The 19,290-nt window shown below is 49.9% G+C and overlaps 1 protein-coding gene across 1 annotated transcript; it reads right to left on the bottom strand.

Moving 5' to 3' along the window:
- Positions 1 to 2,378: 2,378 nt before the first annotated feature.
- On the bottom strand, positions 2,379 to 19,223 carry FAF2 (Fas associated factor family member 2). Its single transcript, XM_075441876.1, has 11 exons — positions 18,572 to 19,223; positions 11,335 to 11,403; positions 10,172 to 10,306; positions 9,450 to 9,526; positions 8,150 to 8,288; positions 6,746 to 6,831; positions 6,574 to 6,665; positions 4,827 to 5,004; positions 3,987 to 4,158; positions 3,616 to 3,759; positions 2,379 to 3,146 (listed from the first exon to the last, which is right to left on the bottom strand). The coding sequence occupies exons 1-11, from the start codon at positions 18,632 to 18,634 to the stop codon at positions 2,964 to 2,966; spliced, it is 1,338 nt and encodes a 445-aa protein (XP_075297991.1). The 5' UTR covers positions 18,635 to 19,223; the 3' UTR covers positions 2,379 to 2,963.
- Positions 19,224 to 19,290: the final 67 nt, after the last annotated feature.

Here is a 19,290-nt window from a genome sequence, read left to right as displayed (position 1 = left end):
TCGTGCTCAGCTGATACTGCCATGCACTGTACTGCACATGTCCGCAACGCCACAGCAGGACCGTGAGGCTTTCAGGGCCGTCCCCGCGGGGCCGGCGGCCGGGGGGTGCCCGCGGCGGCGGCGTGTGCAAGGGGACGGGGGGTGGGGGTGGGGATGCGGGGGGACGCTCCCCGCGGGGCGGGGGGCAGGCGCGGGGCTGGGCCTCGCCGGGGCTGGCTGCACCCGGCAGGTGGGTGGGCGGGATGGCACTGCCCATGCCGCCGCACCATTGGCCTGGTGGGTGGTGCCAGTCACGCGGGGCGGTGAGGCAGGCCCGCTCCCGATTGGCAGAGGGTCTCTCTCGGTGGGGCGGCCCTGCTCCCTGCCCAACCAATCAAGCACAGGGGGGCAGCGGCTGGCGTGTTGCCATTGGCTGGCTCCCCCCTTGCCGCCCTTTCCTGGCGGCCGCCCTCTGCGTGGAGCGTCGAGGCCGAGGGCCGCGGCCCAGCACCGCCAGCCCCGCCGTGGCGCGGGCGCTGGCACCGCTGGGCTCGGTGCCCCTCAGGCAGGACCCCGGCCCCCTCCCCGTCCCTCGCTCAGTGACAGATAACCAAAGGAGTCCCCGCGCCGCGCGGCGGCCTCGCGCCCCCGGAGACGCCCCCCCCTCCTCCCCTCCCGCCCTCGCGGTGCCCAGGGAGCCAGGAAAGCCTTACGGTCCTTTGACGGCGACTCGAAAGCTCACAGCTCGTGTGCTGCAGAATTTATTCCAATGAGCAGCTAAAAGTATCATTTAAAAAAAAAAAAAGAAAAAAAATAACGTAAAAAAAAAGCGACAAAAAAAATACTAAAAAACAATTATTTAGGGTGTTTGTGATTGCTGACTGCGCTGTAGATACCACTGTTTACCAATGATTTCCTGTGGTGGGATAGTGGACTGTTTACTGTTCTATTATACCAGTCCCCGGGCCCTCCGGCGGGACCCCCGCGGCCCCCGCGGCCCCCCCGGAAGGTGCTAGGACGTGTGTTCTGTGTTAGAAAGTTTTTATATATATATATATATATAAATATATATATATAATTTTTTTTGCTCTGTTACTTGCACATTTTACAGTTACCTCATTTTTCCCATGTATGTATTTGAAAAAAGGCTAATATATAGAAAAAAAAAAAAGGTTCTTAAAGCTCTAAAAGTGTTTGTTTTTTTCCATTCCATTGGAATCATATTGGTTTTGTAGCATTTAACATAACTAGTATGTTGTATTATATATATGTGTATTATACTGATTGAAATTTTTAACAGATTTGTACTTTTTTTAAAATGAAAGTTGCTAGTTCTGCTTGACCAAGTAGTGCAATCATTATTTTTTTTAATGTTGTGGCTGATTTTGAGAGGGATATTCACTAATAAATGTATGATGTATACCAAGGCGCTGTGCCCCAGCTCTTGTCTCGGCGCGGGTGGAGGGGTCCCTTGGTGGGGGGGTCCCCAGGCCATCACCAAGCACGCAGCAGCTGGAGGAGCCCTGGGGGGGGCACTTGGAGACCAGGGGAGCCCAAGGGGGGAAGCAGAGCAGGAGGGGTCCCCTGCCCCAGAGGTGTCTGCTGCCATCCAGCAGCACCCTGGCCCCCCTTGCTCCCACCCTGAGGTCCTTCGGAGCTTGCAGAGAATCTCCCACCTATCCTCCAGCCCAGTCAGGGGAGAGGGGGTCCCCGCACACCCCTGGGTGGGAAACCAGCACAGCCTGGCTGCCCCCCCCCCGAGAGCCTCGCCAGCCCCACACCAGGCAGCACAGACACCTCCACCCCTCTGGGCAGCAGCTCTGGCTCGCCGCAGCCAGAGCAGGGTGGGTGCTGCCCGAACCGTGCTGCTCCAGAAGGCTCCAGAGCCAGAAAAGTCAAATAAAGACACAGGATGCCTTCTCCCTGCTGAAAAGGCCAGGCACCACCCCTGCCCACCCTGCAGAGACAGTGGTGGAGGGACCCCCCCCACTCCCCCCAAGGGCCCAGAAGAGGCGACCAGCAGGCAGGGGTGAGCAAGGACCTTCCCCTTGGAGCAGGAGCACCAGGGCAGCCCCCCTGCCCCAAGCAAGCCTCTGGGCAGAGGACAGAGGCTCACCCCCACCCTGCACCTTTTTCCACCTCTAACGTGGGGGCAGGGGGGGGAGGCTGACCCAGCACATTGGGCAGTGAAAGGGCCCTCTCCCTCCTGCCCAGCAAGCCCAGCGCTGCCTTCCCCCACCCTTTGTCTCCCAGCAGCAGCTCCACTGGCACAAATCACCGCTTCGAGGCCAGAAGTTAACTGTCCCCACCGCGCTGTGAGCAGTAACTCGCTGTAGAGCCAGAGCAGCTGGGACGGGGGCAGAGGCAGAAAGCATTGGCACAGACATGCTAGAGGCAGAGTTTATTACACTACGCAGGCTAAGAACCCTGGGCAAGACCCCACACGGGTAAGAATCGAACCAGCTCTTTATCAAAAAGTTAATACTATAGTCAACCCCCTTCTCCTTTGGTCATTACAAAGCAAGAGAAATATTAAAAGAAAGATATCTATACACAGAGGGAAGCTGAAGAGATTCCATCCAGCCCCTCCCCGCGCCCAGCACGCTGGGGTGCCCGGTCTTCCAGCTGTCAGGAGCAGCAGAGTATCAAATCTTCACAAGATGTCAGGTTCTTGGGGTTTTATTATTATTGTCATCAATAAAAGCAACAATTACCAAGAGCTGCCATTCCTGTTCCTCCCCAGGGAGGGCGGAGGGGCAACACCAGCTCCCCTCGCTCTCTGCCCTCCAAGTGTAGGGGATGGCTGTGTACAGGGGTGTGCGAGGACGTGCACACACCTCCTCTCGCCAGTGCACACGCACAGCACAGCTGGCACAGGCGATGTGGTCTCTGATCCCTCGTTTGTACGCAGTCTTTTAAAAAAAATATCGTATTATAATAATAATATGAATTTCTCTTTCCATTTTGTGTCTCCTGGAAAAGTGTCAATCGTCCGTGAGGTCCTGCACAAAGAGGACTTCCGTGTGGCTGAGTCCGGCCTCCTGCAGCGTGGGCGGGTTGGGCCACTCCTCTGTGGGGAGGCAGGGCAGGACGCGGCGAGGGAAGTTGGCCTCAATCTGGAACTTCTCAGGGCTTTCCTTCAAGGAGAACAAGAAGTCGTGGATCACCTGGGAAAAAAGCACAGGGATAACTGCCAGCTGGGGGAGCAGCGGCACAGCTGGACCGCATCCGTGGCACCTCGTGGGGGAAAGGCTACCAAGTCTGCACCATCACTGCCTTGTAGACACGAGACAGCCATTTTCTCAGCGTGGATGGAACCAGACTTGTCACAGAGAGCCTGGCAAGTCCAGAAACTGTTTCTGGCTCTTCCTGCACCACAATTTAATAGGGAGCAACAAAAGTCTCGGCTTTGCAGGAGATGAAAAAAAAAATTTCTTCAGTTTTTTTCCTCTAATTTCTGGCAGGACCAGGCCTGAAGACACCCTCCTGACCCAGGAACAACTCTACCTGCTAAGGCTCTCGGCCAAGGTCACCATTTGGCAGAGTGCAACGGAACCAAAGCTTTGCCAAGCCACCTGGAGAATCTCTTGCCCCTCCTTTACTCTGGGAAGCCCACCAGCTCTGCCCGAAGCTCACCGTCAATGACTGTGTGAAGTGGAATCGCCGCTCCACTCTGGAATCGTTAGGCAGCTTGAAAATGATCTTCACGCTCTCGGGGTCATCGGGATGTGGTTCGGGAGGAAGGCATTCGGACTTCCGCTCCTTCTCCTCCTGCAGCGTCTGCAAAGCAAGGAGGGAGAGCAGGAGCAACGGGCACGTGCTGACCTGACCTTTGTGCTCATCCCTTGCAGCGCAGCTGCTCCAGGAGGCTCGGAGGACACTCCGCCCCGAGCAAGACAAGCAGCTTGGATCTGACCAGAAAGCCCTGCTGCAGGTGCTGCTCCTACGCCACCTGCGCACCCAGCAGGGCGCGGCAGCAGCCTCTCCAGCAGTCAGTTTGCGCTCACCTGTCGCCGTCTCTCCTCTGCTAGTTTCTGCTGCTGCACTTCCTCCTCCTTCTTCTTCTTCCTCTCCCGTTCCTCCTTCTTCTTACGCTCCTTTTCCTGGTCCGCACGCAAGGATGCCAGATATGCTTCATCCTGCTGCTGCCTCAGAACTTGGGTTTGGTTCCTCTCTTCCCTGCAAACACGAGCACGGAGCGGTCACGGCCAGAAGCCCAAAGCGAGGCCACAGCAGACCCAAGGGTGCAGGTACAGCCCCAAACTCACAGGAGCACACGCACCAGGTAATGCCTCATTTAGCGGCACCATAAGCTCCCAAAAGCCAAGCCGAGTCTCCACAGTCCCCAGCACACAAACTGCTCCCCCAGGTTGAGTGGAAATGAACAGAACACAAAAGATTTCTTGCCCACTGCAGCTTGACAGGGTGGACAGACAGCACATAAGCAGTGGCCAGGATTTCTGCCTCATACTTGAGATCTTCACGGTTTTCTCTCTCTCAGGTAATTCCTTGTGCATTTTACAAACCAGAGGCATCAAAATGCATTACTGGGTCTGCCACAGAGGCTGTGGAGCAGAGGAGGGGCAGGCAGAAGGCCAGCAGGTGACACCCTACTTTAGACACAGCCTGCAAATCCCTACAGAATTATCAGCGATGAGCTGGTGCTCGCAGGCAGCCTGAATTTATGGACCAATGATCCCACTGGGAAGAGGAGGGCCCACAGACTGTGTTACAGAACAGGAAATGCTAGCCTACCTGCCTACACGTGGTGCCTGGAAGCAGGAAGGGGGCAGAGCAGAGCCTGCCTCCACAAGGTCTGCATTACTGCAGCTCAGGTCCCCTCGTACCTTTCCAGGCGTTCAGACACCAGGTAGGTCTGGTTGGCATCCATGATGAACATCAGTTGATTAATGAGGTCATCAGCCTGAATGAGGCCTTCTAGCCGCCCAACTACCGTCATTCTGCGATCCTTCAGCATAATCACAGCCAGGAACGGGTACGTGTTCTCTCGCAGAGCCTGGGAGACTGGGAAACAGGCACAAACGTCACCATAACCGCCCCATCCAGAAGGGCCAGCAAGCAGTACAGCACAACTGCTTCCCACCACCAAGCGCCTAGGAAAGCAGCTTCCACATCCACTATCTCTTCCAAGGCAGAGAAGGCCTCAGGCTCCATTTTGTCAAACTAAACCCTATAAATTAGCAAAAGAAAGAAGTGGCTTGGAGCATAGAGACTGAGGGGAAAAACAAGCTTTCAAATAACCCAAGAGGTTCTTTAATTCAAGCAGGAAGGAAGTAAATTGCTGTTAACGTCCATTCAGAATGGGGCAAAAAGCCTTAGGTTTAAACTGCAGAAGAGAACCACAGGTCAAGCTCAAGGAAACACTTGCTAAGATGATTAAGGATGGCCAGACTCTGGGAGATAACGTCATGGGGAAGATGGCAGAGTGTCCACCCTGGACATAACAGAACAAAATTAGGTTGTTTCTGCCAGAGGCAGGCTCTGTCTTGAGGCAGGGAATGGAGCAGATCAGGGGCTTTTAAGCCACTGTTCACCTGTGACTGTTGACCACCTGCTCCTTAAAACATGCACAGCACATCATGCAACGTGGAGCCATCATTACCAACAGAGCCCTCCAAACCACATCAGAGCACTCCGTGGACTGAATGAAAGGCCACAATCCCTTCTAGCTTCGCTTTCTAGGCTGTGACTCCAAACCATTGCAGCAACGAAACACAATCCCAGCATGGTAGGGGTTGAAAGGGACCTCTGTGGGTCATCTAGTCCAACCCCCCCACTGAAGCAGGGTCACCTAGAGCCAGCTGCACAGGACCATGTCTAGGCGGGTCTTGAATATCTCAGAGAAGGCAGTAAGAGTGTCTCCCTAGAGAGCCATTCTTTCAAGGTGTCAATAGCTGGTAGTTGGAACTACAAAGCCAGGAACGACACAGATTTAGTGTCAGGACTCCTGGCCTCTCCTGCTATGAAACCAGGAAGGCTCAGAAGAGACACAGGAGCCATGAACAGAACTTTGGGGAAAGGCTCCATTTGCAGCAAAACCCTACCAAAACACAAGCAGGTCAGGTATCAACAGCTTTGGAAAGACAACACCTACAAGGACCTCAGTGTGGGCTTTCAAGGAGACAGAGACTGGGTGTGGAGTGAAGATGACAGTCTCAGAAAGGGAAAGAATGCACCTAACAAGTCACTCCCAGCCTCAGGCGTAATACGAACCACTGTTAGAGACACAGCTCGTTAGATACTTGTTTCTGCACCTGGTTTAATCCTCAGCACACACCCACCAACTCCCATTACCAAGGCACTGAAAGCAGCTTGAATGTCTGCAGCAAAGAGCACACGACTAGCACTGCCCGACAGTGGAGGTTAAGAACAGAAGGTATTTCCCTGGCATCCAAACAGGCCCTCTGAGATATCACACAAAAAACCCCACGCATTTCCCCATGCAGTCCTGCAATCTCTTGTCTGCTTGCACAAAAAAACCAGTGTGTTTCAAACACGTACATCTGTCAAAGAGCAGTTGACTTGTTCCAGAGACAGGAGAGGATAGGTAGAGCCCAGGAGGGACACACTCACCTCTGTATCCCTCTGGTTTATTGGTTGAGCAAGCCCAGAAGAGCATTCTAGTGTTTATGAGGGTGATCACCTCAGGTACGCACAGTGTATTGCTAGGGGATGAGAAGAGATCACGTGAATGAAGCTGCATTTAAAGTGCAAAGATAACTACTTGGAAAACTCTCCTACCTACCGGCAGAATTCATCTGTGTCTTGGTGGTCATCCCCATGAAGATAAACCAACAGGAAGCGCAGCTCCCGCTTGGCATCGTTCAGTGCCTTGGTGTAAGAGCAGAAGAGGTAACGTTACAGGGTCTTTAGGCAAGGGAAAGCAGCACCCACAAGACTTGTGTGACACAGCTCAGCAAGTCACCCGGGCCATTACTCTGCCACTAGTGAGGTTTTAATGAAGCAGCAGTGGAGATGAACCTGTCAGATCTTCTGACTAAATCCTCATTTACGGGGGCTACCACGGCGTTCTTTCACCCTCCTTTGAGGATGTGGCTTTGGAGAACACTGAACTCGGAGCGCAGCCAGGCAGGCAACTGCATGGATTGACACCCCCCTCCACCCCGCCAGACTCAGCCGGCAGTGAAGAACCCTCCTTCATCCCTCCCTCACAGCAGCCAAGGCTGAGCCTGTACAGGACACAATCTTCAGACCACATCAAATGAAAGTGCTACTAAAAACGGTAACTCAATAATGCTGCAGGCCCCAACAAAACAAAAAAGGAAACAGAAAAGCCACCAAGAAAAAACCCCACTTTTTTCACCTACAGCCTCTGGATTCCACCCACCCAAGAACATTTCTTAATGAGACCACAGGATAAGTGCACAAAAGAACCCCTGTTTTACTGGCGCTGAGTTTTGGTACCCTAACCATTCTGTAGTTATTTAAGTTTGGATTCCAGGCAAGACAGAGGGGCCTACAAGGGCTGCGGAGGCGACAAGCTCCATCACTGTGGAGCATTACAGACTTCGCATTCCTCTTTGGCACTCAGGCAGCAGTGCTGATCCAACTGTCTGCTGGGACGCACTGCAGGAGGCCTTGCCCTTGGCTAGGCTGAGAGACACTGCAGAAGAGGCAGCGCCCACTGGGACATCCCTCTTTTACAGAGGGCACCACCAGCCCAGATCTAACACACATAACTCTCACCTCCCGTAATTTCTTCAGGGCTTCCCTCTCTCAATTTTGAGGTCCCTTACCAAGTTCTGGAGTTGCATTATAACACAAACCCAGGCAGTCAATCCCAATTTGGTGAACAGAAGGACAGACTCTGGCATACCACACCAGTTCATAAAAACAAAGGCAGGATTACAAAGAATAGCTGTTGGCTAGAGAGCCATACAGACGGTCGAGGAACAGTCAGAGCAGCTTTGCTTTCCAACTTCGCAGGCTTGGCACATCATCAAGCCTGGCAGACACTGGTTTTCCAATACACTTGCTCACTAGCTCTCCATTACCCTGTCAGAGAGTTTGGGGACAAATGCTGGGCTTTTAGACAAAAGGTGATTTTGCCACGTAGGCCCTGATACCATTTGGCAAAATTCCCACTCTTCATCTCCCCAGGATCTATACACCAACATGTGACACTGACCTGACTGTAAGTTCCCTGGTAGAAGACAGGGTGTATCCTCCCATATTTTTCCTCAAACATATGAATAAACGAAATAATGTCACCCACTGGGTCAGTGACCCGACTACGAGGATCAGGGCGTATAAAACGCAGAGCAAACCTAGGAAAGAAGCAAAGGACACTGGAAATTCAGCTTACTGACTTTCTGAAGAACAGGTTTTCTTTTCCTCAGTCACTGGTATTCATAAGGAGGAAAAAAGTCACAGCTGAGACCCTTGAACATTTGTAGTCACAACCTAAACCGCCACCTGCTCCAAACTGATACCATTGCTACAGAATCCCCCCAGTCAATTATTACCTCATGCCAGGCATCAGCAAGTATCTGAATTCTGTGTGATTAACAGTTTCGACTTCCTCTGAAGCATCAGGCATAAGCCACACCAACAGTATGAGGTTTGAGGAATTTAGTCAAAGACAGGCTGTTAAAAGCCACACAGTTTTGTCCAGATAGCTTTGAAAACTGCATTTCTACTATTCCAAGACTAACAATTCTGGAGTGCAAAGAGCTGCAAAAAGAGAACATTACACTAGGAGTCCAGTGAAGACAGAAGAAACAGTCATTCCTCTGAGGCTGAAAAAGCTTAACTGCAAGGCAGATACCAACGTTGTTTAGTTCTATTGATGCACAGAAGTTGCACTGAACTTTGGAAAAGGCTTTAAGGGGGAAAAAAATTAATACAACAGGGGAAACTGCCAAAACAATGCAGATGGCAGGACTGCTGGATATTTACCACATTTCAACATTCCCTTTTCTCTCTATCAATGCTGTAAGGAGGCAAGATGAACTAGCCCTTCAGGGCAGTAAAGGGAGAAGATGCAACAGACACCAAACAGGAAACAGCAGAGGTGTTTACAGTCTGGGTTTTTCTAAGTAACATACAGGGACTAGGGCAGGTTAACCTGCAGCCCACTCCAGTGGGACACGATTCTGATCAAGTCATTCGTCAAAAAACACTACACTGTTCGACACGGTTTTGCATCCTCTTCATGTGACACTCAAACTGCAAAGCCGTGTGCAGTCAGAACTCCAATTGAATATTTCATTTACAGAGCTGCAAGATGCTCTTTTTCTCCGCAATAAGATTTATTTCTTAGTAAACAGTGTAGGAACTTTACACAGCTACAGAAAAAGCCAGCTGAGCAAATACACAGAAAATCTGCCATTGGACTTCAAGATCCACATGACAGAGGTACAGCCAAATCTAAGCTAGAGTGCGCCTTGATGCAGTCAATACATGAGTCAGCACAAAAAAGTACTTACCTAAATATGTCAAGTAATGTGTAATAAGTAAATCGGAATGGAAGCATTATGAAGTAGTAACCCCATCCTAACAAGCCCTGCAATTACAAACAACGAATTAGAACAATCTCCACCCCAGGAACAGGCCTGCTAAAGCAAAGTATCCACCACCATCAAGCACACAGGCACAGATGAGAGTTTCAGTGCTCAGCAATATTTTATGGCTTCGGACATGTCAAATCATTCAGAATTCAACATGACATCTGAAAACCAGCATCACTGACTATTCAAGCAGCAATGCTTTTGCTCCGTGCTAATTTTCTTCACTGTGCAAAGGGATTAACAGCACTGAGTCTTACAGGTGCTCATACAAATTTCTTTGTGTAGCATTAATGCAAGTAATTCATACAGTATTCAAGTTAACATACATTTTAGGGGGGGCTCTAAAAAAATATTATCGCTCTGCAATAAGGAGGGGACAGTCCTTAGTTCCAACTGAACTGATCAAAAAGCTTTACTATGCCACAGCAAGACATTCTATGACACAAGGAAGGTTGTCTCATACTGTGAATCTCACCATGGAGAAAATATCCACAGCAGTAATAGAGGCTGAAGGAATAGCTCTACATTTTGTTCTCAGAAGATAAAATACTTAGAAAGAAGATAACAGCACACAAAGAAAACAATTCCTTTCCCTGCTTGCAAGTTCTGTTGCTCACAAAACCCACTGTAAGATAACTTGCCCTTGGCTGTGGCCTTGAGACAACATAGCTGTAGATCCTGTGGTCGGCTGTATTGACCTGCAGTGGCCGCGATGGAGGAGGATTAAAGACACTTGGGACACCCTCTTGCTCATTCAGTCGGTCCTGTACAGCTGCCTTTGACACAAGAAAGAGCAAAGGGAGGTTTCAGACATTTAAGGATGGCAGAAAATATCTTTTTTATAATCTGGACACTAACAATAGGTATTAATTATTTGTCCACAGCCCCAGAGCACTGGATAAGCACAACTCATGACAAACCGTAACCACCACCACTCGCTCCTGCGTGGGAAGCCTTCTCCAGAGCAGCCTGGACACACGCACTACAGGAAGTCACACAAGGGGCCAGTCAGGTGATTGTTCACAGCCATAACAACTGTTCTGTCTACTTCTGAAACCAGGTCTCCAGATGGATCAAGATGCTGTTATAGAAAGCTACTAGTGTAAATTCACAGGCTGACAAATTAAATCTTTGTGCTGGTTTTGGCTAGGATAGAGTTAATTATTTTCACAGTAGCTAGTATGAGGCTATTTTTGGATTTGTGCTGAAAACAGCGCTGATAATACAGGGATGTTTTAGTTACTTCTAAGCAGTACTTACACAGAGTCAAGGCCTTTTCTGCTTCTCACCCCACCAGCAAGTGAGCTGGGGGTGCACAAGAAGCTGGGAGGGGACACAGCTGGGACAGCTGATCCCAGCTGACCAGAGGGATGTTCCATACTATACAGTGTCAGGCTCAGCAGATAAAGTGGGGGGAAGAAGGAGGAAGGGGAGGACATTCAGAGTGATGGCATCTCTCTTCCCGAGTAACCACTAGGCATGATGGAGCCCTGCTTTCTTGGCGATGGCTGAACAGCTGCCTGCTGGTGGGAAGGAGCAAACGAACTCCTTGCTTTGCTTGCACACGTGGCTTTTGCTTTACCTATTAAACTGCCTTTATCTCGACCCACAAGTTCTCTCACTTTTACCCTTCTGATTCTCTCCCCATCCCACGAGCGGGAAGTGAGTGAGCAGCTGCCTGGTGCTGAGCTGCCAGCTGGGGTTAAACCATAACAATCCTACTGGTAGGGCCCCCCCTCCCTGCAGAGTACTCCATCTAATCCAGGTACTTGGAAACCGCTACGGATCCTATTTGCAGTGGTACCTCTATGTTCCAGTTGTGCTGCTCCAGTGTGTGACGACATTGGTCCATGGACTCTATGCCAGTCAAGTCCTAAGGAAGGAGAATAAAAGCAGATGAGTGCCAGGGAAGTGCTGTATTTTTACTGTTCTTTGAAACACGTGAGCAGACAGGAGTTACAGCAATACTTTTTTTTTTTTCTCCTTAAAGTGCTTTACTCTCAGTTTAAGAGCAGAGCAACCTGAGCCCACCCAAATCCATAAACACACAGGCAGCCTCAAACAGGCCTTTGCACTTTTCCAGCATTAGCCAGTTCTCAGCAGTGCCCAAGGTCTGTTACTGCAACTGCACTCAGCCCAGTCAAGAGTCTAACACAACACTGCCAACAAATTTCACTCTGGAAGGACATGCCAGGTCAATGCCCTCAAACATCACCTCAAAGCATCAGCTTAAAAACACAGGCAAAGCATTTCTGAAAAGCCAAGATGACCATTACCTCATTCACTGCAAGCATAAACAGAGACTAAAACCAAAATGAGCCAGCACAAGGAAGGTAGTGTTTTCCAGTATCAGGGTGGATTCCATAGTGAAAAAAAAAAAAAAATCCAATACAACACAGACAGGGCCGGAAACAAAACACAGTCCAAACACACTGGCAGACCTCAAAGCCACTGGGCTCTCACATCAATGTTTGGGAAGGCGTATTTTAATGCCATGCCAACCAGAACTTCTGCACAAGAGATCGAACAACAGTATTTGTTATTACAGGAAGCCACATCAGCACCTCTTGAATGGAGTCAAACCTTTGAAGTGAACATCCCTGTCACGGTGCCACAGAAACACATCTCTCCCCACACCACTAGCTGTACAGTGTATGAACAGGTATTTCAGGGTTGTATACCGCACCTATCGCCACAGAGCTGCAGCATGTACTTTCATAGGAAAGCAAAGCCACAAATGTGCTGCCGCTGCCCTTTTAACCCTCCTTTGAATCAGTCAAAGATCATTACAGCTGACACCATTAACAACACTGGCAATTTTGAAGGAAACTACTGTCATTTTAAAATTAAAAGGAGTAAAGTTTTTTTTATAACTGGGATACTGAAATCCAAGAAAACAGTTATACCTTCAGAAACAATTATTTAGCTTGGATACAAGATGGCAGAAGTAATGACAATAATTGTCATAAGCAGTGTAACAAATTCAACAAAAATATGCTGGTGATATAAGGAGACTGCTGAAATACGACAATTTCTCCAGCAAGGTCATTCCCATCAAGAAAACTCCACAGCTTCTTAATGCTTCACATTCTCAACTGGTGGATTTCTCTCCAGACGCGTCACCAGCCAGCTGGTGTAACACCCCGGAGGGTGGCTCAGGGACCCAGCTGAAAAGTGAAGGCGGCTGCTCTCCCACTGGCCAGCTACACACTGTGACAGGCGCCCACTGACCCACGGAGGCTGTGTGAGCTGAATGACACGAGCGCCTTGCCTGTCCTCTGCCTGCCAGTTCCACACACTCTTCTCTGCAGCACCTGAGAAGATCTCAGCCACGCAGGAGTTTGGCAGAGAGCAAGGGACTTTCAACTCCCTGTGTCTGTCGGAGCAGAGCGTAGCTTTTCTGTGGGAGGCAGCCTACGATGATTGTGAACACAGAGCAGCGACTTGATATAAATCCTCGTGCGTGGTCTCTACTACACCTTGTGATCTGATCCACTGTTAGCAATCCTATTTAAATCTGCTCATCATCTCTGCCATTTCTTGCTTCATTTAAAAGACCCTGAGGCAGTCTTGACAGGCTGACCATTTAAGAATGCACTGAATTGGGTTTTTACTGGAGAAGGATGGTGCATCTATTTCCTTCCCCCTACCCCCGTTCATACATTCCACATTCTGTTTCCACCCAAGTCACACTGTGGACAAATGCCCTATTCAATTTCAGGGCTCGCTTCAAACTTTTGAGCATTTCTTGACTTCTTTCTCATGAATTCTCCACAGATCTCTATCCTCTCCCCAGTCTATTGGTCAAAAATCATTGTTTCATTCTGCTGTGCACAACCGGACTGTTCGAAGTGTGGCTGGCTGGCTGACTACACGACTGCAGTTGCTCAGCAAAAACACTTTAAGTCACTGCCCAGTGGTGTATAAATAGTTATTAAAAAGTAAGTCTGCATCAAGCCTTGCAAGAGAGCACTCCAGAAGTGAATTTCATAGAAGAAATGAAGCTCAGTGAACTTAGCTGTTGCTGCCAGAACACCTTTGTTTATCACTCAGCTTCACGATTTAGTGTTTTAGTTTAACTATCTTTCTTTAAAGATGTGCTTCACTGAGTAAAATTTAGGTTTTGCATTCTGTGTTGTTTTTTTTTTTTTACCCCAAACTCCTATAGAAGGCACTTCATCGTCCTTTTAGAAGGACATCTTAAAAGGCACCTGCAATTTACTCAATTATTTGATTTTACAATGGAGCCACAATGTGTGTATTTGAAAGCCTTGAAAGTCTTCCGATCACCATTCCTTAACACCCTGGACATTCTGCTGGCATTTGCAAAATTTACCAGACTCAGGAACTCGTTCACACCTTTGCCTCTAAATGTCTGGATTATTGCTCTGCACAACTAACAGGGCTTCGTGACTGAACATTCCCTCTTTTTTAAATTATGCAAAATGCCTTAGCAGTTTTAGGTCAGAAAGCAGTGAAGTTAACAGCCATGCAGAACCATCAACAAGCATTTGCTGAGCACCGAATCACTGCAGCACTTGCAAGACCCACTGAGCACCAGAGAGACAGACTCCAGGCTGGCTAACTTCACCCCCTCCTGACCAGCGTTACAGCACTGGGCATGCTGCTGGTCAGATCTCAGTCTTCAACAGCACTTCTCCATGGAGGTGAATCTACTTTTTTCTTGGCATACTCATACAGCTTGTCTCAACATAAAACAGAAGTGACAAAACCACCCCAGCGGCGCTGTGCCTAGCACTCCCACCACTCTTCCCATCAATGAAGCTGCACAATGACAGGTTGCAGGGAAAAGAAACTGCCCGTGTAAAGGCAACTTTTAAAACTGAACACCTTTTTGAATGTCACTTTGACATGCTCCGTAAGACAGATACACTACAGTTCCAGGATGTTCTGGAAGACACGTACGGATTCAGTACGACTTGCACTCAATGTAAGGAACTGCAGGAAGACAGTTCAACTGTCGGTTCAGACAACACTTGCTGGCAAACACTGATACTGTTCATTATCACTCCCAACAACCATTCATACTATTATCTCAGTACCTTCTCTACAGCTACTGCTTCACCTTGGTCACAGAAACAGATTAGAACCTTGCGACACTACATCATTTTCACTGCACCAGTTACAGCATTTCTGGTGAATCTTGTGGCTAGCTGCAAAGCTGCAAACTCATGTGCCAGACAAACGAGCATGTTCTTTGTATCATTAAGGCTAAGAGAACAAATGCTGCCTTGAAGCCAGTCACTAACTACTGGTGTCCTACTCACTGCAGTCTCTCAGCTGCCTTAGCGTAGATCTTACACATACATAGTAAATAAGAAAAGATAAGCCCCCCATAATTAAAAATAAAATTAATCCCATTAAACTAGCACCCTTAAACCTTCAAACAAATGTAGATCCAAACTCAAGACAGTAGATAATATCTAGAAATATTCGGTACCACAAAAGCCAGGAAAGTTCAGCATTGCCTTCCCAAACACAACTCAAAGCAGAGCACCACCCCAAAACATACTGAAGCTGCTGCTGGAAAAAATTATTTACATCTCTCACCTTTGAGAAGATTTTAGCATTCTGAGCAGTCTCAATACTGAAGAAGTGGAAAGTGCAATTCCACGCTCCAAAGGCAAACGGAATACCCGAGTGGACAAGGGTTTTAAACTGGACTTACAAAATTCTCTCCTCTGTAGATACGCTTGTATGTTGAAACACAACCTCAGAGATGCAAATCCACAGGACTGGAACTAGCATTGGTCTTAATTCCCAACCCACTGCCAAATTCCAGAGAATTATGTTTCCAAGGGTAAAGAACATCTGACTTCAAGCAGCAAAAAAGCCTTTGCTGAGAGAGTTTCTCTGCATATTCCGGCAAATGCCTTTATGACTGTTTTGACTGATACACAATACGCCGAGTAGGAAAGGTGCGAGTTTCTCGTTTCCTCCTTCCTCTTTAAATGAGAGATGTTTTCAGTCCAGAGCATTTTGTTTTCCCCAGCTGAAGTCAGAAATGGTATCATGAGTGCTAACGTTTTCCTTTGCGAATAACACTCCATTACTTAACATTAGCATATTATAACTACATTAGACATCAGCCCAAGCGTAATGGGCACAGATCAATAACAGGATCCTACAAAAGCTGCTTTGTTGTTTATTCCATCTCCCAAATGAACTGTATCTCCACAGTTTTCTCAGGCTGTTCACATCAAGTTTCCCTCTGCAGATGTCAAGACAGCCAACTCTTGACAGATGCAAAATGTAGATGCTTTTATTCCTTCACATTAAGCCAGTGCTTCAGCAGTAAATGGGAGGCTGAAAGCATGCAAAAGTGCTTTGTTTTTTTTATTTTGAGTTCATCCCAATTATCTCTCTATACTGGTACTTTTTTTTTTTTTACTCCATTAACCTGCCATAGCAGGGTGGCAGGCAACTCTCCTATTGCAGCCCTGTCTGTAGAAAGAGCTGCTACTTCCACTGTTCTACCAGCAGAGCTGTTTATATGAGCACTACCAAAACACATCCAGCAAACATCAGTGGAATTCATGCAAAGCCTGTATATAAACCATACAGCAACCCCAACAGCTTGGGCCACAAACAGGACAGCAGGCATTCTCCCCTCCACCTTGGAGGCTGCAATTTCCAGCAGAAGTAGGATGAACAGTGAAGGGCAACAGCATCTTCACCCAGGACAGCTGCTTGCAGAGTGACTGGCAGTCTATAGCTCTTGTTCCACTTTTTCCCCTGGGTTTCTATTTCACCATAACACTACTGATGACCACCTGCTACTGCTTACCTCATCTTTGTCAGCCCCACTCCTTTCTCTCCTAGTCCACTCTCCTGCTTTATTCACACCGCAGCTGCAAGCCTTCTGTGAAAGCACAACACTCCGCCACCACAGAATATCGCACAAATTACTTGCAACCGTGCATCACAGTGAAAGTACAAAGCTATCTTTGAAAACATTTAAGTGTTCCCTGTGAATACAGCGGGAATACCTGAAGGGTTTACAAGCTACCTGTAGCAGTCCTTTGCCGCAATAGCAACGCACAAATGATTTTAGTGAGACTTCGCCATCCTCTCCAACCAGCAAATGCTATTTAACAGAGTCCAGCTAAGGGAAACAAATAAACAAAAAAATCTTATCCAGGTCAGCTGATTATCTCATTTCAAAGAAACAAGTGGGACTGCACACCTGAGCTCCATTCAGCCAGGTGTGAAGTACCAAAGGAGAGAGAATCACCAGTGAGGTCATCATCAGCACAGCCCTGGTGAACACCTAATCCCATGTACCCTGGGGACAGAAGAATGAGAGGATCCTGGTATTGAAGCTTTCTGGACTACAGCTTTTGCATCACGCTCTGGACAGCAGCTGTCTTCCAACTGAAAAATTTCTCCCCTTTACAGTCTAAGCAGCATTCCCCTCCACTTCACACCAGGGCTCAACAGGAAGCTGAATAAAACCCGAACCCCTCCTCCTCCAGCCTGCTGACCATGCCAACACCAGGTAGCATTAGGAAACAGGATTCTTTAGTTTCACAGCTGCCCACAGAGTTTTGAAAATAGCAACAGGGACACTGATGAGTGCAGCTGGTCCTATCTGTCCAGATTCAGTACATTAATAAGTACTATGATATCTTACAACAAGAGAACGGGAGCTAGAGGACAGCTTTTGCACATACGTATGTGCAGCATAAGGCAATGGCTTAAACCTTATATACTTACCAGGGAAATGGTAGCATTGGGAAAGCACTGCTCTGTCACCTTTGTCTAAGCTAAGGTTGCCCAACCAGCTTAAATTGCTGTAAAGATTTTGAGGGGACACATGTAAAAAAGTTTCCTCATAGCTATACTCACAGACAAACACTGCAGTACATTAATTACCTCAGGAGATTGTTGAATCCCCCGGCTCAGAGGTAAAGGTTTGGCAAATACCTGCCTGGAAAAATGAGGAACACCTGCACCTATTTCAGCTGTGGACAGCAGGGCTGGATGCCTCTGAAGTCCCTGTGAGCCCTACAATTCTGCAGTTACATCACACAAAAAAATGCAAAGCATAGTGTTAAAAACTGAATATGAAGCAACAAAATCAGACAAAACACTCATGAAAGTAAATATTGTATTTGTAAAAGAACTCTGCAATCCAAGGAACACCACATGATGCCCTACAATTCTAAAACAAACCCAGGACACCTGAAGATAATTTTCATTGGCCTGCATGTTTAATTACTTCTCACTGAGCAACCCTAAGTATTTCAACTCCACAGTATTGTTTTCTCACCAATAAACGACACCTGCAGATTGGTTTTTTTTAATTATCCATCTGCTGCACAGCCCCAAGACCCTGGCAAACCAAAGGTTAAGCAACCCAGCCTACGTTATGCAGCAGGCAGCAAGATTAGATCATTACAATTCCCAGTGGCCTCCCCCCAGTAGGCATTACCAAACCATGAGGGTTAGAAACCATCTTCTGAGAAACCACATTCCATAGAAACCCACTGGCTAATGCTCCCAAGGCGCCAGGAAAGGTTCTCCCATTCACCGCTAAAAATTTTTCAGTCTACCTCATAAAAATGGCCGGGACTTACCGAGGAGTTTCCCCCGCACGGCGGCAATGGGGTTTATTCAGCAGTCACCTCCTGCCTCCCCAATTAGCGACGTCACAATACCACGCCTAATGAAGCGCTCGGGGCCCGCACAGCGCCGGCCAGCCCCTCAGCGAGGCCCCAGCTGGCGCAGCCCGAAGCCCGGGGGGGGCCAAGCCCCACGCAGTAGCATCACTCGCCCCCGCCAGGCCCGGCACCACGGGACTCTCTCCTCTCGCCCCCCCCCTCAGGCCCGGCCCGCCACCCCCGCACCGCCGGGCCCGCTCCAAGCGAAGCCTGCCCCGGCTTTCAGCGAGCCCCGCACCCCCCAGCCCGGCGCAGGCCCCCAGCGCCGGCGGGGCGGGCCCGGCCCAGCCCGTTCGGTGCTCGCTCGCCGCCTCCTCCGCTCCCGCCGGCCGGCGCGGCCCCCCTCCGACACGGGACCTGGAACTGCAGCAGCTTTTCGGTCTGCTCCGCCGTCAGCTCCCGCTCCTCAGGCGCCGCCATTTTGCCGCCGCCTCTGACCCGCCGCTCCGTCACTCTCCGGAACTGACGCCTGCCACCCGCACTTCCGTCCCGGCCCCCGGGCGCGCGCGAGGCGCCGTGATGACGCCAATGGCCGGTTTATCGGCCGCAACCGGAAGCGCTCGTCCGCCTTCCGGAGAAAGCCGAAGCGTTCCCGGACCTCTCCGGAAACGCCCGAGTCTCATCGGCGGGGCTCGCCGTTCTCGGGCGTTCCCGACAGCGGGCGAAGAGTTCCGAAGTGTGCCGAACGCCGCTCGGGCGTTTCCGGAGCTGGCCGCCTCCGGCTGTGGGAGCGGGTCCCGCGGGTGCGGGCCCGGGGCGGGGGGGGACGTAGGCCGCAGCCCCGTGGGAGTGGGTTGGGCTGCCTATCCGCCACCGGGTGGGCCCTGCCCGTCCGCCGGCGGCGGCTCCACCCAAGATGGCGGCCGCCAGCCAAGATGGTGGCGGCCCGGAGAGCTATGAGCGCGCGCGTGGGTGGGGGCGTCCCCCCGGGACCACGAGCCCGCGAGCCCGGGGGGGGGCGGCGGAGCAGCCCGGGCTCCCCGTGGCGGCGGCGGGAAGTGGGCCGCGCCTCGGTCCCGGGCGGCGGGGGAAGCGCCCGGCGGCACCGCCCCGGCTCTGATGTCAGCGCGGCCGCC

Source organism: Opisthocomus hoazin, chromosome 22 (genome assembly GCF_030867145.1).
Source record: "Opisthocomus hoazin isolate bOpiHoa1 chromosome 22, bOpiHoa1.hap1, whole genome shotgun sequence".
Lineage (NCBI taxonomy): Eukaryota > Metazoa > Chordata > Aves > Opisthocomiformes > Opisthocomidae > Opisthocomus > Opisthocomus hoazin.
This window is presented reverse-complemented; position numbering and strand designations above follow the sequence as displayed.

Bases quoted from the DNA above. Each gene is read 5' to 3' on its own strand.
- FAF2 (XM_075441876.1), bottom strand. From the start codon at position 18,634: ATGGCGGCGCCTGAGGAGCGGGAGCTGACGGCGGAGCAGACCGAAAAG. The intron at 10,307-11,334 runs GTACCACTGCAA...CTTGTGTCAAAG, and splicing joins AGCACAACTGGAACATAGAG to GCAGCTGTACAGGACCGACT. The intron at 4,159-4,826 runs GTACGAGGGGAC...TCGTGTTTGCAG, and splicing joins GTGTCTGAACGCCTGGAAAG to GGAAGAGAGGAACCAAACCC.